We start from the raw sequence: 19,259 nt of genomic DNA on the forward strand, positions 1-19,259 counted from the left end.
TGTCGGAATCCTATAAAACTTTAGTCCGCCGGTGGAATAGCGATTCGTACAACCGTATACGCAACAACCAGACATGTTGATGCTGGGAACAGTTTGTTAAATGCTTGCTAACCAGTTGTTTTAGTCAGAACTGCTGGAGAACAACGCCACTTCTGTTGCCAAGATGCGCGCGCAACATTATGTGACGTAGGCTGAAAAAGGGTCTATAAGACAAAATGGTGTTGATCATTTTACTAATTACATCCGCCGATGTGTTAAATAGTCAATTACCTCATAACAACATGGTAAACAGCAGTTTCACTGACAAAACGTTTAAAATGATTACAAAAATGGAATATAGTTTATCAAAGTTATTAGTTTTATTGAAGAACATGTGAAGAAAAATGAGGAAATTAAAAAGTATGTTAATGTTGTGTCCTTTAACCACTTTTTGCATTCACTAAAGTTAGTGGAGCAGCATGAGGGACACGTCAAAATCAGTTACACGGAATGAAATAAGATGGTATAAAATGTGTGTTTAGATGTTTGGTCAAGAAAATGCAGTTTGGACACTGATCTGAAAATAGAGGTGAAAGAACAGCTTCATGTTTTTGTTTTTAGCAATGATTTTTAAAATTATTTAAACATTAAAAGTAGTTTTAGAAACTAAAACATATGGCTATAGTCAATGCTGGCCAGTAATTATCCCATGATATTCACAGCTTGATTATGGCTCAACTAAATAACATTTTCAATGAAACACAGTAACTAATATACTTTTTCACAGAACCAATATAAAGAGGCTGTACATGAAAGATCATTCCATTTGCGGTCATCATCTCTGATATGAGCACAGTCTTCTTCCATCCTATCACCCCCATTAGGTTCACCAGCACTCCAAATTCTGGAAATAAAAGAATAATCATACTGTTTATAAATGAAATTAATATTTGGCACAAGTTTATGTAGACATCCCAGCTCCCAAGTCACACTGTTCCATTCTCATTTGAATATGAAAAAATAAACATGACATCTCAGAGCGTACAGGAGTTTGGACAGGTACAATTTGAAAGGGTTGCCAGGACACAGCCTATTATGTATAACAAGTTCAAAAAACTGCTTCAGAGCAGACCAGAAGAATTCTGGAGAAATGAAACCAAAGTGGAGTTATTTGGTACTTCTTAATCTGGCAGTTATTTACTCCATGTTTGACAAATATGGACAATTCTAGGATAAACACCCCATAACTTCTCTCAAACACTGCAGTGAAGTGGTGATGATTTTGTGGCTGTCACCAGCAAAGCCACATTGGGGTGACTGAAAACTAAAAGAAACAATGTGTCACGGCTCAGACAGGAGAGAGAACCCAAATGCACAACACCAGGCAGGATCAGAGTCCAAGAGGCTTTAATCTTTGTCAAAAGGCAGGCAGGGGTCAAACCGGGTAGTCAGGCAGATCAGGCAAACAAAACCAAAAACGGACAGGCAAAAATCCATAAACCAAGAATCAGGCAGGCTCAAAGACAGGCAGGCAGAAACAGAACAGGATATGCAGGCTGGAAAGTGGGGCAAAAACACATGACAATCTGGCAAACTAGAAGGTGGAAATGGGCCGGTATATGAGGGGAACTGCTGATGAGGGAAACCAGGTGTGGAGCTGGGTGGGGAAGCACAGGTGAAGGGAATGAGTGGATCTCTGGCTGATTAGGGTGGCAGGATCTGGAAAAACAGGGGAGTGAGTTAAACAGTAAAAAAAAACCTATCCTACACTGTGAAACTGTGACACAATGTTTTGGATTGGTCAAGTCCAAGTTCAGGCCTCATCCCATATGAGTCAAGTCAAAGTCAAAGCCAAGTCAAAGCCCCCAAATCAATAAAACCAATATTGCAAAGAAGAGTAGTAGAGAACTGCAGTGAGGAGAGAGACAGTTATGGTCATACAGGGAAGGACTTTTATGTGTAAACTTATCCCTGGAAAAGGTGGATCTCAAGTTACCGAATCATGTACGTGTGTACATTGACGTATGGGTATTATTTCTTATTAAAACAATAATGATACAGTGAAAAAAGTTGTGTTTGTTGTATGTTGAGGTCAGATTTCTGAAGTACAAAGACCCCCCACAAAAAAACCAACAACTCTAGTGAAATTGCAAATTCACCTCAACTCCATTGTCACTGCTTCCCTTCTTTTTATCTTCTTTTGTTGACCTTTAATTTTACAGCTTGACTACATTAGTATTTAACTGAAAGCTAATGCTGATTCTCATATTCATCACACTAGTTGCCAAAGACATTAAATGAATGACAAGGGAGTCCATTACCTTTATGCTCATTACCAAGTTTTACTTATTCATTTGCTCACGTATTTTCATTTCATTTCAATTAATTTAAATTCAATTCAATTCAATTCAATTCAATTCAATTCAATTTTATTTATATAACATCTATTACAACAGAAATTGTCTCTAGGATCTTTCCAGAGACCAGAACATGAACATAAACCCCCGAGCAATTATTACATAAACAATGGCAGGTAAAAACTCCCCTAGTGGGAGAAAAATCTCCCCTAGTGGGAGAAACCTGGACCAGGACCTGGATCATAAGGGGGTAGAAACCTGGACCAGGACCTGGATCATAAGGGGGTAGAAACCTGGACCAGGACCTGGATCATAAGGGGGTAGAAACCTGGACCAGGACCTGGATCATAAGGGGGTAGAAACCTGGACCAGGACCTGGATCATAAGGGGGAACCTCCTGCTGAAGACCAGCTGGACAGAGCAGGAAAAGAGAAAACAGACAGAGAGAATGAAGAACAGAGATAGTAGAGACACAGACACAATGGCTAATTAAAGCTGCAAGCAGCGATGAACGGGCCCTCGCACATGCAATTTTCACCAGTAAAGGTCAAGGACTCAAAACTAAGTCCGATGACACCACCCATGACTCTTTATGCTTTGTCACACCATTCAAAAGTTATGGAAGAGAGTAGGATTTTGACTGAGAAAAGTAATGCGCGTTGTCGCAGGATGGAGACGCACATTTTGATGTATAACTCACCTGGGTGAACGTTACGGTTCGGGCCGCATTAACGGCCGAAGAAATGGCATAAATAAAATGCTCCTTTAAGTTACGTCATGATACAGGTGTGTACCGATTTTCATGCATGTACGTCAAACTGCATTGTGGGGTTTGAGGCACAAAGTTTTCTAGGGGGCGCTGTTGAGCCATTAGGCCACGCCCATTAATGCAAACCATTAAATATCAAATGTTTCGCCAGGCCTGGCTTGCGTGCAAAATTTAGTGACTTTTGGGGCACGTTTAGGGGGAAAAAAAGCCCTAATTTCGTTGGAAAAATAAAAGCAAAGAAAAAATTCCTACAGATACAATAGGGCCTTCGCTTCTCGGGCCCTAACTAGTGCACTAGAGGGATGACTATATAAACAGATGTAGACAGCAGACACTGACTATGTTTACATGCAGTCAAAATTGGGGTTAAGGTCAATATTCCGGTTACTGAAACATTGGGAATAATCTGTTTACATGCGTGAGCAAACAGGGTTATCCCTGTTTACATGGTGATTAATCATTTGGGATATCTGGATCAAACCAGCGATGTCATGACGCAATTCCGGTCATTTCTGCTTCTTCTTCCTGTATCCAAATCCAAAACAACAACAATAACAGCAGCACGGAGGATAATCAACAGCCCAGTAGAAGTCACCTTCTTTTGCGCTTTGGTGCTGGTACTGACCCACCAGGACTTAACACTATTCCTCGTCGCCTTCTTCATTAATGGAAGGCGAGAACGTGAAGAAATGGAAATGGAGCCGGAGCTGTGACGTCCATATCCTGCTACCGTTTCCACCAGAGCAGCCCGGACTCTGGATGAAGGTGCTGTCAGGACTGGTGGGAACGGGGAGTAATGATGGAGTTCACCGACGCCAACTGGCGGGAGGATTTCCGTATGTCGCTTCCTGGACTCAAAAGACCAAGATTCCTTGCGAAAAGAACATGCGCAGAAAACAGATTCCTGTTCCTTTTGATGGGGAAATCCATTGCGTATATATGACCAAATATTCTGGTTAGAAAAGGAGTAATCCAGGGCTCATATTCGGGTTTTTAAAAACCCAAATATGAGCAAATTCCGGTTATTCAAAGGGGTTATTGGTGTTTACATGGCCGTGCGCAACTGGGTTATTGCTAATATTCCAGTTAGAAAAGGGTTATTGACTGCATGTAAACGTAGTCACTGGGGTGGTCGGGTGGGGGGGTGGGGGTAAGAAAAGGTTGTATACAGAGAGAGCACAACAGACCAGCATTTAAAGAGTTAGTCAGAACTGTCTAAAGTGAGCACTTACGCTAGAACCAGAGGACTCCCATCAACCACTTCCAGGTCCCTTCCACTCCCTTGTCATTTAAGCCAATCCAACTTTCTTCATGACCAAATGTAGAGAGAAACCTCTGTTAAATGTCAACATGAAGAAAAACATTAGTTCACCAGTTTTAGAAGTTCATAGAAAAAGTTAACTAATTACATTAACTCTTAACACAAAACATTGTGACTCAATTGCCTGAGTAATTATAGTCCAATATTTACAGGGAAGCTCAAAATTTGTATCAAATGATACAATAACTGAAGTAAGCTTAGATAACATTTTGAATATTAAAATGCATAAGATATACTGTATTTTGAATATATTACAAGTTACTGAAACTTCGAACACAAACCAACTGTGAAAAATTGGAAACAAAAAGAAGAAAAAAAAACTAAACCTGCTCCTCAGAGTCATTGATCACCACCAGATCTGCCCCTTTGACTCGGCAGTCCTGTCTGGCTTCATCCCAGGTTCGACGGTCTGTAGAGAGGAGGTAACAGGAACACCGGAACCTCCTCCATCCTGCAGGACATGCTGTGTCTGGAATAAAAGTGAAAAAAAGAAATTGCATATCAGATACTGTGTGATGCTTTAAGGTGCCCACATAATGCTTATCTCCACCAACAATTGGCTACCCGTTATTTTTGAAATTCTAGCCCCTTCACCAGTCAGCAACGGGTCGTTAGGCAGCTGTGCAGGCAAGCGGAACGAAAATGGAAAAAGGACAAACTACATGTGTCTCTGGAGATTGTAAGGGACTGTCTTTCTGAGTATCAGAGGGCTGTGAGGGTGGCAAAATCTCCGTTTCTCTCTGATATCATCTCCAGAAGTAGCCACTGTCCCAGGGTGTTATTTAATACAATCAACCCTGTTATAACCCCACCTACCTCTCCTGTGACTGATGTTTCAACTGCTACTTGTGAGAAGTTTCTCAGCTTTTTTATTGATAAAGTAAACTCTGTCAGGCAGGCTACCAACAATTATTCGGGTACAGATTTATCTGCTGCCCCGGCTCATTCCGCTGTATTGGACCACTTTGAACTGGTTTCTCTCTCCTCCCTTTGCTGACATCATGCCTTGGTTAGGCCCCTTTTAAAGAAAACGCATCTTGACTCCTCAGTTTTATCAAATTTTAGACCAGTCTCTCATATCCCCTTTCTGTATATGGTTTTAGAGAAAGTAGTTTTTACCCAGTTACGATCATTTCTGGAGAACAATTCTGTTTTTGAAAAGTTTCGGTCTGGGTTCAGGTCTCGTCACAGCACTGAGTCTGCCTTGTTAAAGGTGCACAATGATATTGCCCTGTCTGTTGATGTCAAGTGCCCTGTTTTCTGTTTCTGTTTCCATTTCTGTTTATACATTTTATTTTATCTCTTATATATTTGCTTTTATATTTGTATTGTATTGCACCAATCACCACAACAAATTCCTTGTGTGTGTTAACAAACTTGGCAATAAACCCTTTTCTGATTCTGATTCTGATTCTGATTGTCTTAGTGCTGCTAGATCTCACAGCAGCCTTTGATACACCACACGACCACACAGTCCTCCTGTTATGCCTGAAACAGTATGTTGGCCTTCACGGCACTGTACTCAATTGGTTTACTTCATATTTGTCAGATAGAACCTTCTCTGTTATGCTTGGTGATTCCTGCTCCTCCAGTGCCTCCCTCTCATGCAGCGTCCCGCAAGGTTCTATTCACTTCTTTTTTCATTATATATGTTGCCACTTGGGTTTATTATAGCCAGACATAACTTGTCATTTCATTGTTATGCAGGTGATCTACAGATCTATCTGCCACTGAAGCCTAAACATTTTTAAGCCGTCACGATAAGGAGAGAGCTATCCACAGTTTAGTCAGCTCCAGATTGGACTATTGTAATGCACTTTATGTTGGCATCGCCCAATCTTCTTTTAGCCGTCTTCAGCTGGTACAAAATGCAGCTGCCCGTCTTTTAACAAACACACCCAAACTAGTGTCATGACAGTGTCATGTTTTGTGTTATCACTGTGTCTATTCTTGTCTTGTGTTTTGTGCACTGTGGCAGGATCATCTACTGTCCTGAAGACTTAATGTAAATTAAAAAAAAAAAAAAAACATCTGTTGAACCAAAAAAAGATCAAATGCAACAAAAAAGCTTGAAATATTGTGTTTCCATTGACATCCATCCATCCAACCATCGTCCGCCGCTTATCCGTTTCCGGGTCGCGGGGGCAGCAGTGTCAAAAGTGATGCCCAGACTTCCTTCACCCCAGACACTTCCTCCAGCTCTTCCGAGGGGAGTCCGAGGTGTTCCCAGGCCAGCCGAGAGACATAGTCTCTCCAGGCATGCCTGGAACTCCTCCCTAGGGAGGCGTCCAGGAGGCATCCGCTACAGATGCCCAAGCCACCTCAGCTGACTCCTCTCAATGTGAAGGAGTAGCGGCTCGACTCCGAGCTCCTCCCGGGTGACTGAACTCCTCACCCTATCTCTAAGGGAACGTCCAGCCACCCTGCGGAGGAAACTCATCTCTAAGGGAGCGTCCAGCCACCCTGCGGAGGAAACTCATCTCTAAGGGAGCATCCAGCTGCCCTGCGGAGGAAACTCATCTCTAAGGGAGCGTCCAGCCACCCTGCGGAGGAAACTCATCTCGGCCGCTTGTATCCGCGATCTTGTCCTTTCGGTCACTACCCAAAGTTCATGACCATAGGTGAGGGTAGGTGCATAGATTGACCGGTAAATCGAGAGCTTCGCCTTTCGACTCAGCTCCTTCTTCACCACGACGGTCCGTTACATCGGCCGCATAACTGCGGATGCTGCACCGATCCGTCTGTCAATCTCCTGCTCCATCGTTCCCTCACTCGTGATCCCGAGATACTTGAACTCCTCCACCTAAGGCAGGACTTTTCTACCCACCCGGAGAAGGCACGCCACCCTTTCCCGGTGGAGAACCATGGCCTCGGTTTTGGAGGTGCTGATTCTCATCCCTGCCGCGTCGCACCCAGCCTCAAACCGCCCCAGCACATGCTGAAGGTCCCGGTCCGATGAAGCCAACAGGACAACGTCATCTGCAAAAAGCAGAGACAAAATCCTGTGGTTCCCAAACTGGATCCCCTCCGGCCCCTGACTGCTCATAGAAATCCTGTCCATATAAATTATGAACAGTACCGGTGACAAAGGGCAGCCCTGCCGGAGCCCAACATGCACCGGGAACAAGTCTGACCTACTGTCGGCAATGTGAACCAGACTCCTGCTCCGATCATACAGAGACCGGACAGCCCTTAATAGAGGGCCCCGGACTCCATACTCACTGACCCCCCACAGAATGGCACGAGGGACGCGGTCAAATGCCTTCTCCAGATCCACAAAGCACATGTAGACTCGTTGGGCAAATTCCCATGAACCCTCGAGCACCCTGCGGAGGGTGTAGAGCTGGTCCAGTGTTCCACGACCGGGACGAAAACCGCATTGTTCCTCCTGAATCCGAGGTTCAACTATCGGCTGTATTCTCCTCTCCAGTACCCTGGCGTAGACTTTCGGAGGCTGAGAAGTGTGATCCCCCTATAGTTGGAACACACTCTCCGGTCCCCCTTTTTAAACAGAGGGACCACCACCCCGGTTTGCCACTCCAGCGGTACTGTCCCCTTCCTCCATGCCATGTCGAGGGGCGTGTCAACCAAGACAGCCCTACGACATCCAGAGACTTGAGGTACTCAGGGCGAATCTCATCCACCCCCGGTGCCACTGAGGAGCTTATGAACTACCTCAGTGACCTCGGCTTGGGTGATGGATGAGCACCTCCCTGAGTCCCCACTCTCTGCTTCCTCAGTGGAAGGCATGTCAGTCGGGTTGAGGAGATCCTCGAAGTATTCCTTCCACCGTCCGACGATGTCCCCAGTCGAGGTCAACAGCTCCCCACCCGCACCGTAAAGGGTGTCAGCAGAGTACCGCTTCCCCCTTCTGAGGCGCCGAACGGTCTGCCAAAATTTCCTCGAGGCCGACCGAAAGTCTTCCTCCATGGCCTCCCTGAACTCCTCCCAGACCCGGGTTTTTGCCTCCAGGACCGCCCGAGCCGCGGCTCGATTGGCCTGCCGGTACCCAGCTACTGCGTCAGGAGTCCCACAGGCTAACATAGCCCGGTAGGACTCCTTCTTCAGTCTGACGGACGGTTTCCACTGACGTATATTTTGAATTGTTTCAATATTACAAATCAAAGGCTGTTGAAATCAGTAAAGTTGCACCTTGTGGATTTTGTAGCTTAATAATAAAGTTATCATCTCATAACTGCAGTGAATCACTTTGTATGCCACAGAAATCATTGTGTCCAGGAAAGTGAATGTTAAAAGCAGATTCAAAGACTCAGTTTATGCAAACACTTACACTTGTTCAGCTCTTTGGTCATTTCAGTGAGGCTGGATTTCAGCAGGTCCCTCTCTTCAGTCAGGGAGGAAAGCTTCTCTTTACTGGCTTGGAGACGCAATGTCAGATTGTCTTTGAGTTTTGAGAAATCATTTAAGTCTGAAAAAAATAAGAGATGTTTTGACAATTCAATGTTTACCACCAATAACAACAACAACCTGTTTGCTATTGTTTTTACCTTTTATATCTGAATGTGTGTGTTTACTCAGAGTTGCATTTTTGGTTGTTTCTGGAGTAATGTGGCATGCTTTTATATACCTTTAGATCTTTCCACCCTGGTGCATAGCCTAACTTCTCTTAAGTGCGGACTATGATCCACTCTGGTGACCTCTCCAAGAGGGATTAAGCTAAAATGGTTTCTGATCCTAACTTCTCCTGAGTATCATACCAGGTACTGTGACAGGATGGCGCACTGTCCAGTTCTAATAACTGAACTATAAGCTTCTAGTGAGTCATGTTTGGTATATAAAAAGAAAAATTAAAATGTACTACCAATTCTTGTCTTGTTAGATTTCAGTGCTGCATTTGATACAGTTGATCACCACATTCTTTTCACAGTTTTAAACATCATATTGGTATTAAAGGAACAGCAGTAGCCGCTGTGTGAGAACAGTGAGTTTTTGCTTCATGCAACTTCCTATGCAACTTTTTCGTCTTTTGCCTTTTTTCACTTTTGTAACATTGTAAAACTAAGAAAAATGGTATATTGGATTACTGCATAAATACTAATTCATGCATTTGTTACTTCAAGATTGGACAACGGAAATTCTTTGTTTGTAAGATGTTGCAGCCAAAGTTCTAATTAGAAGCAAAGATCAATTTTCCTTCGCCTCGTTGGCCACACATTTTGCGTATGTTACAGCTTGTGCCTTGAAATATTGTCATAACTATTCTTTGTAATTAGATTCATGAAATCCATGTTTTGTTTTTTCTCTTTCATGTTTTATTCATGTATTTACCTTTTTTGTATGAGGCGATTAGGGGCTTGGATATGTTAAAGATTAGCAACAAACTGATTTGATTGCTTTAGTCTTTTTTACATAGTGCGTGCGTGCGTGCCTGTGTGTGAAAGAGAGAGAGAGAGAGAGAGAGAGAGAGAGAGAGAGAGAGAGAGAGAAATAATTAGTATGTCAAAAGAAAAAGTTTTAACACCCAAATAAGCGGTAGTTTCATTGGTGAGGAGAGAAGAAGATGGAGCTGGGGCAAAAATGAAGCAGCATTTCACCGCAGAAGAGGCTTTGGAAATGGCCAATGCAGCATTTATCTGCCAGCGAGCTTCAGGATTCATCTGAAGACAGCTGCTGCTGCCATGGTGGAGGAGTTACAGACCTCTCAGAGAAACCACCAACACCAGTGTGCCACTGCTGCCACCAGCTCGACCAAAGGCCAAGGCCAAAGAAAAGATCTCTTCTACCACCTGCACCAGCTGAAACAAATTTTTGTCACACACACACACACACACACACACACACACACACACACACACACACACACACACACACACACTCCATGTCTGAGCCGTGCTCCGGCTCTGTACTTTGAAGACATACGACGCCAGCTTCTCCAGCCAGTGTGCAATCTGCCATTCTGGCTCCTTGAAAGACATCAACTACTGAAGTGCTGAGTGGTCAGTATGAACAGTGAAAGGCAGTCCACACAACTAGACAGCTGGCATGTTGGAAAGACCCCAAAGGTGCTAGCATCGGCTAGCAACCCACGGTGGTGATGTTGAGGCCCAGCAGCTTTGCTACAACCAGAAATACGATGCAAGTCCAATAGGAGTAAAACCCCAAGAGTCAGCGAGAGCAGGGGTGGAAGATGACTCACAGATGGATGACATGATAACAAATCTAATAACGGATATTACAATGCTTCAGAAATGTTATTAAGTGAAGGATAAGGAAATGGCCTTATCCTCCAGGGTTGGAATTATACAGAATAGTGTTCAGGATAAGGTGAGAGATGTAGCAGAGGTTAAAGGTAGTATCATAGAGAATAAGATACTTCAGGCTTGTCCTTGTGGCTGGTAGAAAGTATCATCAATCAAAGGCCTTAGAATGCACCAGGGAAAGAAGAAGTGTTTAGCAAAGAAGAGTGGCCACATTTAGTGCGTTTACATGGGAAGTCTTTAATTCAGAATTAAAATTAAATCCGAATGAGTAAAAATTGCCATTCCGAATTAAAATTAATTCCGAAGTAAGTGGCTGGTTTATTCAGATTTTAAATCCGAATAGAATAATTCCGTGATCATGTACTCATTCCTTTAAATGAATTCCGGTCTTTCTTTCTGCTCGTTCCCTCGTCCGTCTGTCTCCATGACCTTATATTCCTGCTGGGCTGGTTTTCCAAACAAAGTTTCATGATGGCAGCACGCAGTAAACGCTGGTTAAGAGCAGAGACCATTTATTTAATAAATAGCTTGGAGGACCTGGAAATAATTAAAAGAACAGATGGCAGGAAACATCAAAATTGGGAGCTTTTCAAAGTTGTAGCAGCTAAGTTAGTTTTTCTTCCGGTAGTTTAACTTCCGGTCCCCCCCCTATCCAATCAGAACCTTCCCAACCCCCAGACCTGGAGAGGAATTGGAGAAAGACCATCAAACGTGTTTTCCATGTAAACCTCAATTGGGAATTACTATTTCCATGTAAACTCGAAGGAAAATAGTTTAAATCGAAATAATTAATTCAGAATTCAAAAACATTATGTAACCTTGGCCACTGAGGAGGAGGACGCAAGAAGAAATGAAGGTGAGGGCAGCACGCTGGTCAGAGAGAGAAACATGGATCAAAAATCTAGAGTGAGATGGCCTACTGCAAAATTATAGTAAAGAATGGGAAACAGTTAGCAAAGACTTGTTGATCATCTTAAGCAGGGTTAGAGGGAAAGCAAAAGAAAGCAAAGAAAGATTAAAAAGATGGGAGATTTATTCATATGGTGTGTGGAAGTTTGGCATACATGAACGAAAAAGGGAAGAAGATACACTCAGGTCGGTCTAGACAACACAGAGAAATATAGAAATTGGTTAAAGAAAGGAGACAGTGCAGTGAAAAGGAGAAGTGGAACAAAGCTACAGAAGAAGAGAGGGTGGGAATTTAGGTTTTACAAGAGGAACTGGTAATATTCAGTCTTCAGTAAAGGCTGATTGCACGAACAAAAAAAGGCACGAGAGCAACATTATACTAGACTTCAATGAATGTGAGGGGTATGCATGCTTATCCTAGTGTGTCATTTTGGCCTGTTTATTGACCAATAGAACAGGAGCTGGACCAAGGAGGGCCACTTGAATAATGAAGCAGAAATGCATACGGTTAAGTAAAAAGAGGAGACGAGGGAATGTAAAAACGACAAATGTATGTACAAGGAAAAGGAAAAACTATATATATATATATATATATATATATATATATATATATATATATATATATATATATATATATATGCTTTTTTTATAATATCAGTTTTTATCCTCCATAAATTTTTACTTGGTTGTAAAAAAATGGATTGTGACTTGGATTAAAATTAATGAATGGGATTATGCATGAACTACAATGAAATTAAAAATAATTTGGATTAAATTGGATGATATTTAACTTTGTAAATCTTTCAGCACCTTCTATGTACACATAAAGTGCAACACTATGTAATATACTATGTAATAATGTGGTTTTTAGTCACTCTCATAATTCCTTGTTTCTAATTATACATTTTTCTTTTTTCTTATGGATTCCAGGATTTTGGGCAAACACTCACACTTGATCCGTTCATTGGCCATTTCAGTGAGGTTGGTGTTCAGCAGGTCTTTGATGTTGGAGAGTTTCGAGACGTCACTTTTTGAGTCACGGTCTGAAAAATACAAGTTAGTTTCAGTGAGCACTATCTCCTTCAATTTAAAGTTTTTAACAGTACCTTGCTGTACTTTTTAATACATGTTAATGAAAAATAAGTATAACAAAATGAAACTGAGAATGATTAAAAAAAACACCATGTCAGTTTGAACTTTAAATTTCTCTTTCAAATGATGTGCCTCAAATCTGTTGACACATTTGATTCAGAAAAGAATTCATGGGGAGAACTTTTATTCTTCCCATATTCAGTTTAGTGGTAACTAAATACATCAACATTAAACTTACAGAAGACACCGAGGGTGATGAGTCCAACCAGCAGTAAGAAACTTGACAGCACCAGACCAGCAATAACACCTGAAGTGATGGTCCTTTTTGAGCGGTTTGAACCTGAATGAAGAAAAGACCAGCAAAAGGAACAAATTCAACAACCATAATAATGACAAGTAATAAACTACTTTTGCTTAGTTCATACTCACCTGTATGAATTGTTGAAGAAAAGATAGGCTTTTCATTTTCCACATTGACATAAATGTCCTCCATTGACTGTTTCGCTGCAGATTTGCTCTAAAATGGTCTGATAATCACCACTGCTGTGGCACAATTATGAAACTGCTGCAGTTTCACCTCATATATCTAAAGTGGTGAGGGAGCCAAAATTCTCAAATATGATTACCACAGTGGCAGAAATTGCGTTTCCTCATATCTTCTAAAATTGTCAGTGTCAGAGTTTTGGTTGTTTCTGGAGTAATGTGGCATGCTTTTATATACCTTTAGATCTTTCCACCCTGGTGTATAGCCTAACTTCTCTTAAGTGTTAAGTGCGGACTATGATCCACTGTGGTGACCTCTCCAAGAGGGATTAAGCTAAAATGGTTTCTGATCCTAACTTCTCCTGAGTATCATACAGTACCAGGTACTGTGACAGGATGACGCACAGTCCAGTTCTAATAACTGAACTATAAGCTTCTAGTGAGTCATGTTTGGTATGTAAAAAGAAAAATTAAAATGTACCAATTCTTGTCTTGTTAGATTTCAGTGCGGCATTTGATACAGTTGATCACCACATTCTTTTCACAGTTTTAAACATCATATTGGTATTAAAGGAACAGCAGTAGCCGCTGTGTGAGAACAGTGAGTTTTTGCTTCATGCAAATTCCTATGCAACTTTTTCGTCTTTTGCCTTTTTTCACTTTTGTAACATTGTAAAACTAAGAAAAATTGTATATTGGATTACTGCATAAATACTAATTCATGCATTTGTTACTTCAAGATTGGACAACGGAAATTCTTTGTTTGTAAGATGTTGCAGCCAAAGTTCTAATTAGAAGCAAAGATCAATTTTCCTTCGCCTCGTTGGCAACACATTTTGCGTATGTTACAGCTTGTGCCTTGAAATATTGTCATAACTATTCTTTGTAATTAGATTCATGAAATCCATGTTTTGTTTTTTCTCTTTTATGTTTTATTCATGTATTTACCTTTTTTGTATGAGGCGATTAGGGGCTTGGATATGTTAAAGATTAGCAACAAACTGATTTGATTGCTTTAGTCTTTTTTACATAGTGCGTGCGTGCGTCTGTGTGAAAGAGAGAGAGAGAGAGAGAGAGAGAGAGAGAGAGAGAGAGAGAGAGAGAGAGAGAGAGAGAGAGAGAGAGAGAGAGAGAGAAATAATTAGTATGTCAAAAGAAAAACTTTTAACACCCAAATAAGCGGTAGTTTCATTTGTGAGGAAAGAAGAAGATGGAGATGGGGCAAAAATGAAGCAGCATTTCACACACACACACACGCTCCATGTCTGAGCCGTGCTCCGGCTCTGTACTTTGCAGACATACGACGCCAGCTTCTCCAGCCAGTGTGCAATCTGCCATTCTAGCTCCTTGAAAGACATCAACTACTGAAGTGCTGAGTGGTCAGTATGAACAGTGAAAGGCAGTCCACACAAGTAGACAGCTGGCAGGTTGGAAAGACCCCAAAGGTGCTAGCATCGGCTAGCAACCCACGGTGGTGATGTTGAGGCCCAGCAGCTTTGCTACAACCAGAAATACGATGCAAGTCTAATAGGAGTAAAACCCCAAGAGTCAGCGAGAGCAGGGGTGGAAGATGACTCACAGATGGATGACATGATAACAAATCTAATAACGGATATTACAATGCTTCAGAAATGTTATTAAGTGAAGGATAAGGAAATGGCCTTATCCTCTAGGGTTGGAATTAGACAGAATAGGGTTCAGAATAAGGTGAGAGAAGTAGCAGAGGTTAAAGGTAGTATCATAGAGAATAAGATACTTCAGGCTTGTCCTTGTGGCTGGTAGAAAGTATCATCAATCAAAGGCCTTAGAATGCATCAGGGAAAGAAGAAGTGTTTAGCAAAAAAGAGTGGCCACATTCAGTGCATTTACATGGGAAGTTTAATTCCTCTTTAATTCAGAATTAAAATTAAATCCGAATGAGTAAAAATGACCATGTAAACACCTAATTTTGAATGAAAAAGGCCATTCCGAATTAAACTTAATTCCGAAGTAAGTGGCTGGTTTATTCTGATTTTAAATCCGAATAGAATAATTCCGTGATCATGTATTCACTCATTCCTCTTTAAATGAATTCCGGTCTTTCTTTCTGCTCGTTCCCTCGCCCGTCTGTCTCCATGACGCTTATATTCCACTGGGCTGGTTTTCCAAACAAAGTTTCAAGATGCAGCAGCAGTAAACGCTGGTCAAGAGCAGAGACCATTTATTTAATAAATAGCTTGGAGGACCTGGAAATAATTAAAAGAACTGATGGCAGGAAACATCAAAATTGTGAGCTTTTCAAAGTTGTAGCGGCTAAGTTAGTTTTTCTTTCGGTAGTTTAACTTCCGGTCCCCCCTATCCAATCAGAACCTTCCCAACCCCCAGACCTGGAGAGGAATTGGAGAAAGACCATCAAACATGTTTCCATGTAAACCTCAATTGGGAATTACTATTTCCATGTAAACTCGAAGGAAAATAGTTTAAATCGAAATAATTAATTCCGAATTAAAAAACATTATGTAACCTTGGCCACTGAGGAGGAGGACGCAAGAAGGAATGAAGGTGAGGGCAGCACGCTGGTCAGAGAGAGAAACATGGATCAAAAATCTAGAGTGAGATGGCCTACTGCAAAATTATAGTAAAGAATGGGAAACAGTTAGCAAAGACTTGTTGATCATCTTAAGCAGGGTTAGAGGGAAAGCAAAAGAAAGCAAAGAAAGATTAAAAAGATGGGAGATTTATTCATATGGTGTGTGGAAGTTTGGCATACATGAACGAAAAAGGGAAGAAGATACACTCAGGTCGGTCTAGACAACACAGAGAAATATAGAAATTGGTTAAAGAAAGGAGACAGTGCAGTGAAAAGGAGAAGTGGAACAAAGCTACAGAAGAAGAGAGGGTGGGAATTTAGGTTTTACAAGAGGAACTGGTAATATTCAGTCTTCAGTAAAGGCTGATTGCACGAACAAAAAAAGGCACGAGAGCAACATTATACTAGACTTCAATGAATGTGAGGGGTATGCATGCTTATCCTAGTGTGTCATTTTGGCCTGTTTATTGACCAATAGAACAGGAGCTGGACCAAGGAGGGCCACTTGAATAATGAAGCAGAAATGCATACGGTTAAGTAAAAAGAGGAGACGAGGGAATGTAAAAACGACAAATGTATGTACAAGGAAAAGGAAAAACTATATATATATATATATATATATATATATATATATATATATATATATATATATATATATGCTTTTTTTATAATATCAGTTTTTATCCTCCATAAATTTTTACTTGGTTGTAAAAAAATGGATTGTGACTTGGATTAAAATTAATGAATGGGATTATGCATGAACTACAATGAAATTAAAAATAATTTGGATTAAATTGGATGATATTTAACTTTGTAAATCTTTCAGCACCTTCTATGTACACATAAAGTGCAACACTATGTAATATACTATGTAATAATGTGGTTTTTAGTCACTCTCATAATTCCTTGTTTCTAATTATACATTTTTCTTTTTTCTTATGGATTCCAGGATTTTGGGCAAACACTCACACTTGATCCGTTCATTGGCCATTTCAGTGAGGTTGGTGTTCAGCAGGTCTTTGATGTTGGAGAGTTTCGAGACGTCACTTTTTGAGTCACGGTCTGAAAAATACAAGTTAGTTTCAGTGAGCACTATCTCCTTCAATTTAAAGTTTTTAACAGTACCTTGCTGTACTTTTTAATACATGTTAATGAAAAATAAGTATAACAAAATGAAACTGAGAATGATTAAAAAAAACACCATGTCAGTTTGAACTTTAAATTTCTCTTTCAAATGATGTGCCTCAAATCTGTTGACACATTTGATTCAGAAAAGAATTCATGGGGAGAACTTTTATTCTTCCCATATTCAGTTTAGTGGTAACTAAATACATCAACATTAAACTTACAGAAGACACCGAGGGTGATGAGTCCAACCAGCAGTAAGAAACTTGACAGCACCAGACCAGCAATAACACCTGAAGTGATGGTCCTTTTTGAGCGGTTTGAACCTGAATGAAGAAAAGACCAGCAAAAGGAACAAATTCAACAACCATAATAATGACAAGTAATAAACTACTTTTGCTTAGTTCATACTCACCTGTATGAATTGTTGAAGAAAAGATAGGCTTTTCATTTTCCACATTGACATAAATGTCCTCCATTGACTGTTTCGCTGCAGATTTGCTCTAAAATGGTCTGATAATCACCACTGCTGTGGCACAATTATGAAACTGCTGCAGTTTCACCTCATATATCTAAAGTGGTGAGGGAGCCAAAATTCTCAAATATGATTACCACAGTGGCAGAAATTGCGTTTCCTCATATCTTCTAAAATTGTCAGTGTCAGTGGTTATTATTCTCTATGGTTTAACAATAGAGGAATGTATTATTTATGATTCTATTCTATACAAATAGTCACATAACTGGCTTGAAACTGCCTTTTCCAGAATTTTAGATACAAATGGAAGGTTGGAAATTGGTCTATAATTAGCTAAAGTGTCTTGGTCAAGAGAAGGTTTTTTTAAGTAAAGGTTTAATTACTGCAACTTTGAAAACCTGTGGTACATATCCTAAGTTTAGGAATAGGTTGATTTGGTCCAGTATTGTCGCACCAATAAGAGAAAAAACATTTTTGAATAGTGGAGTCGGGATGGGGTCTAACATACATGTGGTTGACTTAGCTCTATTAACGAGTGAAGTCAGCTCAGGGAGGTCTATAGGATCAAAACAGTCTAGAGTTAAGTCAGAGCCTAGGGAAGTCGCTAAAGTTGAAGAAACGCCCACAACCGGCTGGTTGATTTCTTCTCTAATTCTCGTGATTTTACTGTTAAAGAAGCTCATAAAGTCTTCACTACTGAGAGCTGCAGGAATGCACGGCTCCACAGAGTTGTGACTCTTTGTCAGCCTGGCTACAGTGCTGAACAGAAAACGTGCAGTCACCTATCTACTGCGTAAGGAGTCCCACAGGCTAACATAGCCCGGTAGGACTCCTTCTTCAGTCTGATGGCATCCTTTACTTCTGGTGTCCACCACCGGGTTCTAGGATTGCCGCCACGACAGGCACCGGAGACTTTGCGTCCACAACTTCGAGCCGCCGCGTCGACAATGGAGGCAGAGAACATGGTCCACTCAGACTCGATGTCCCCCGCCTCCCCTGGGATCTGAGAGAAGTTCTCTCGGAGGTGAGAGGTGAAGAAGTCCCTGACAGAGGGCTCAACCAGACGTTCCCAACAGACCCTTGTTGAAGAATATTATCAAAACCAGTTCAGAAGTCCGCTGTGGTGTAGTGAGTTTTATTCAGTAAGCCGGCGGTGAGCAGACTGACACAGATCAGGTCTGAGTTTGTGTGCCGACCCAGAGTGGTTGGAATCATGAATTTTATACAGTAAGTTCAAAGCAAAAAAAAGGCAGGAATAAACAAGCCAAAGGTGAAAGACCAAAAGCAATTAAAGGGTATTTACAATCAGATGAGATCTGTGGCCAAATGCCGTCCTCGGGCATTCGGCATGAATATCATTCAGTTGGAAACTACCCCATAGGGTGTTCTCGTTATTCTAGTCTGTGGCCAAATGAGTTGGTATTAACATATCAGTAAGTCAGGACATGTTATCAGAATCCAAATAACAGTTAGGAATCCAAAACCAAGCAAAACAAATCCTAACTGTTCTTTAAACCAGTCAAACAAACCAGTGGTGACAAAGGTATGTAATGTTTTGGCACACATTTTGATGTTCCTAGGTGAATGGTTAAGTTTATCACAGTATAATTGTCTCGCTTGTGGGGGTTTGTGACAGGTGCAGTGTTCATAAGAGGAATTGAAGTTCAAAATGTAACAGGTGTCACATGAAGTAATAGATAGGTCTCGTTTGTGGTATTTGTAGGTTTCTCTGTCTTGTTCCTGTGACAGATGTGAGTGTCTTGGTGTGTACAATGCGTCTGCTTCTGGGCCTCTGCGGCCTGCGCTGGTCCTCTGCTCCTCTGCTCCTCTGCTCTGTTGTGGATGCCTTGGAGTGTTGGAGTGGGTCTGCTTCTGGGCTTTCGTAGCCTGCGTTGCTCCTTTCAATGACTCCGACGGTGGTGAGGACGAGGATCCACAGGAAGAAGAGGGAATTGGCTG

General features: G+C 41.3%; 1 protein-coding gene across 1 annotated transcript; it reads right to left on the reverse strand.

Annotated features, from left to right (window-relative positions):
- Window positions 1–380: 380 nt before the first annotated feature.
- LOC133446319 (C-type lectin domain family 4 member F-like) lies at window positions 381–17,368 on the reverse strand. Its single transcript, XM_061724331.1, has 9 exons — window positions 17,241–17,368; window positions 17,050–17,151; window positions 16,670–16,762; window positions 12,887–12,988; window positions 12,507–12,599; window positions 8,718–8,855; window positions 4,753–4,895; window positions 4,338–4,440; window positions 381–883 (listed from the first exon to the last, which is right to left on the reverse strand). Exons 1-8 carry the CDS (start codon window positions 17,302–17,304, stop codon window positions 4,339–4,341), a joined length of 837 nt encoding a protein of 278 aa, XP_061580315.1. The 5' UTR covers window positions 17,305–17,368; the 3' UTR covers window positions 381–883; window position 4,338.
- Between the last annotated feature and the right edge of the window lie 1,891 nt (window positions 17,369–19,259).

This window comes from Cololabis saira, chromosome 6 (assembly GCF_033807715.1).
Source record: "Cololabis saira isolate AMF1-May2022 chromosome 6, fColSai1.1, whole genome shotgun sequence".
NCBI lineage: Eukaryota > Metazoa > Chordata > Actinopteri > Beloniformes > Belonidae > Cololabis > Cololabis saira.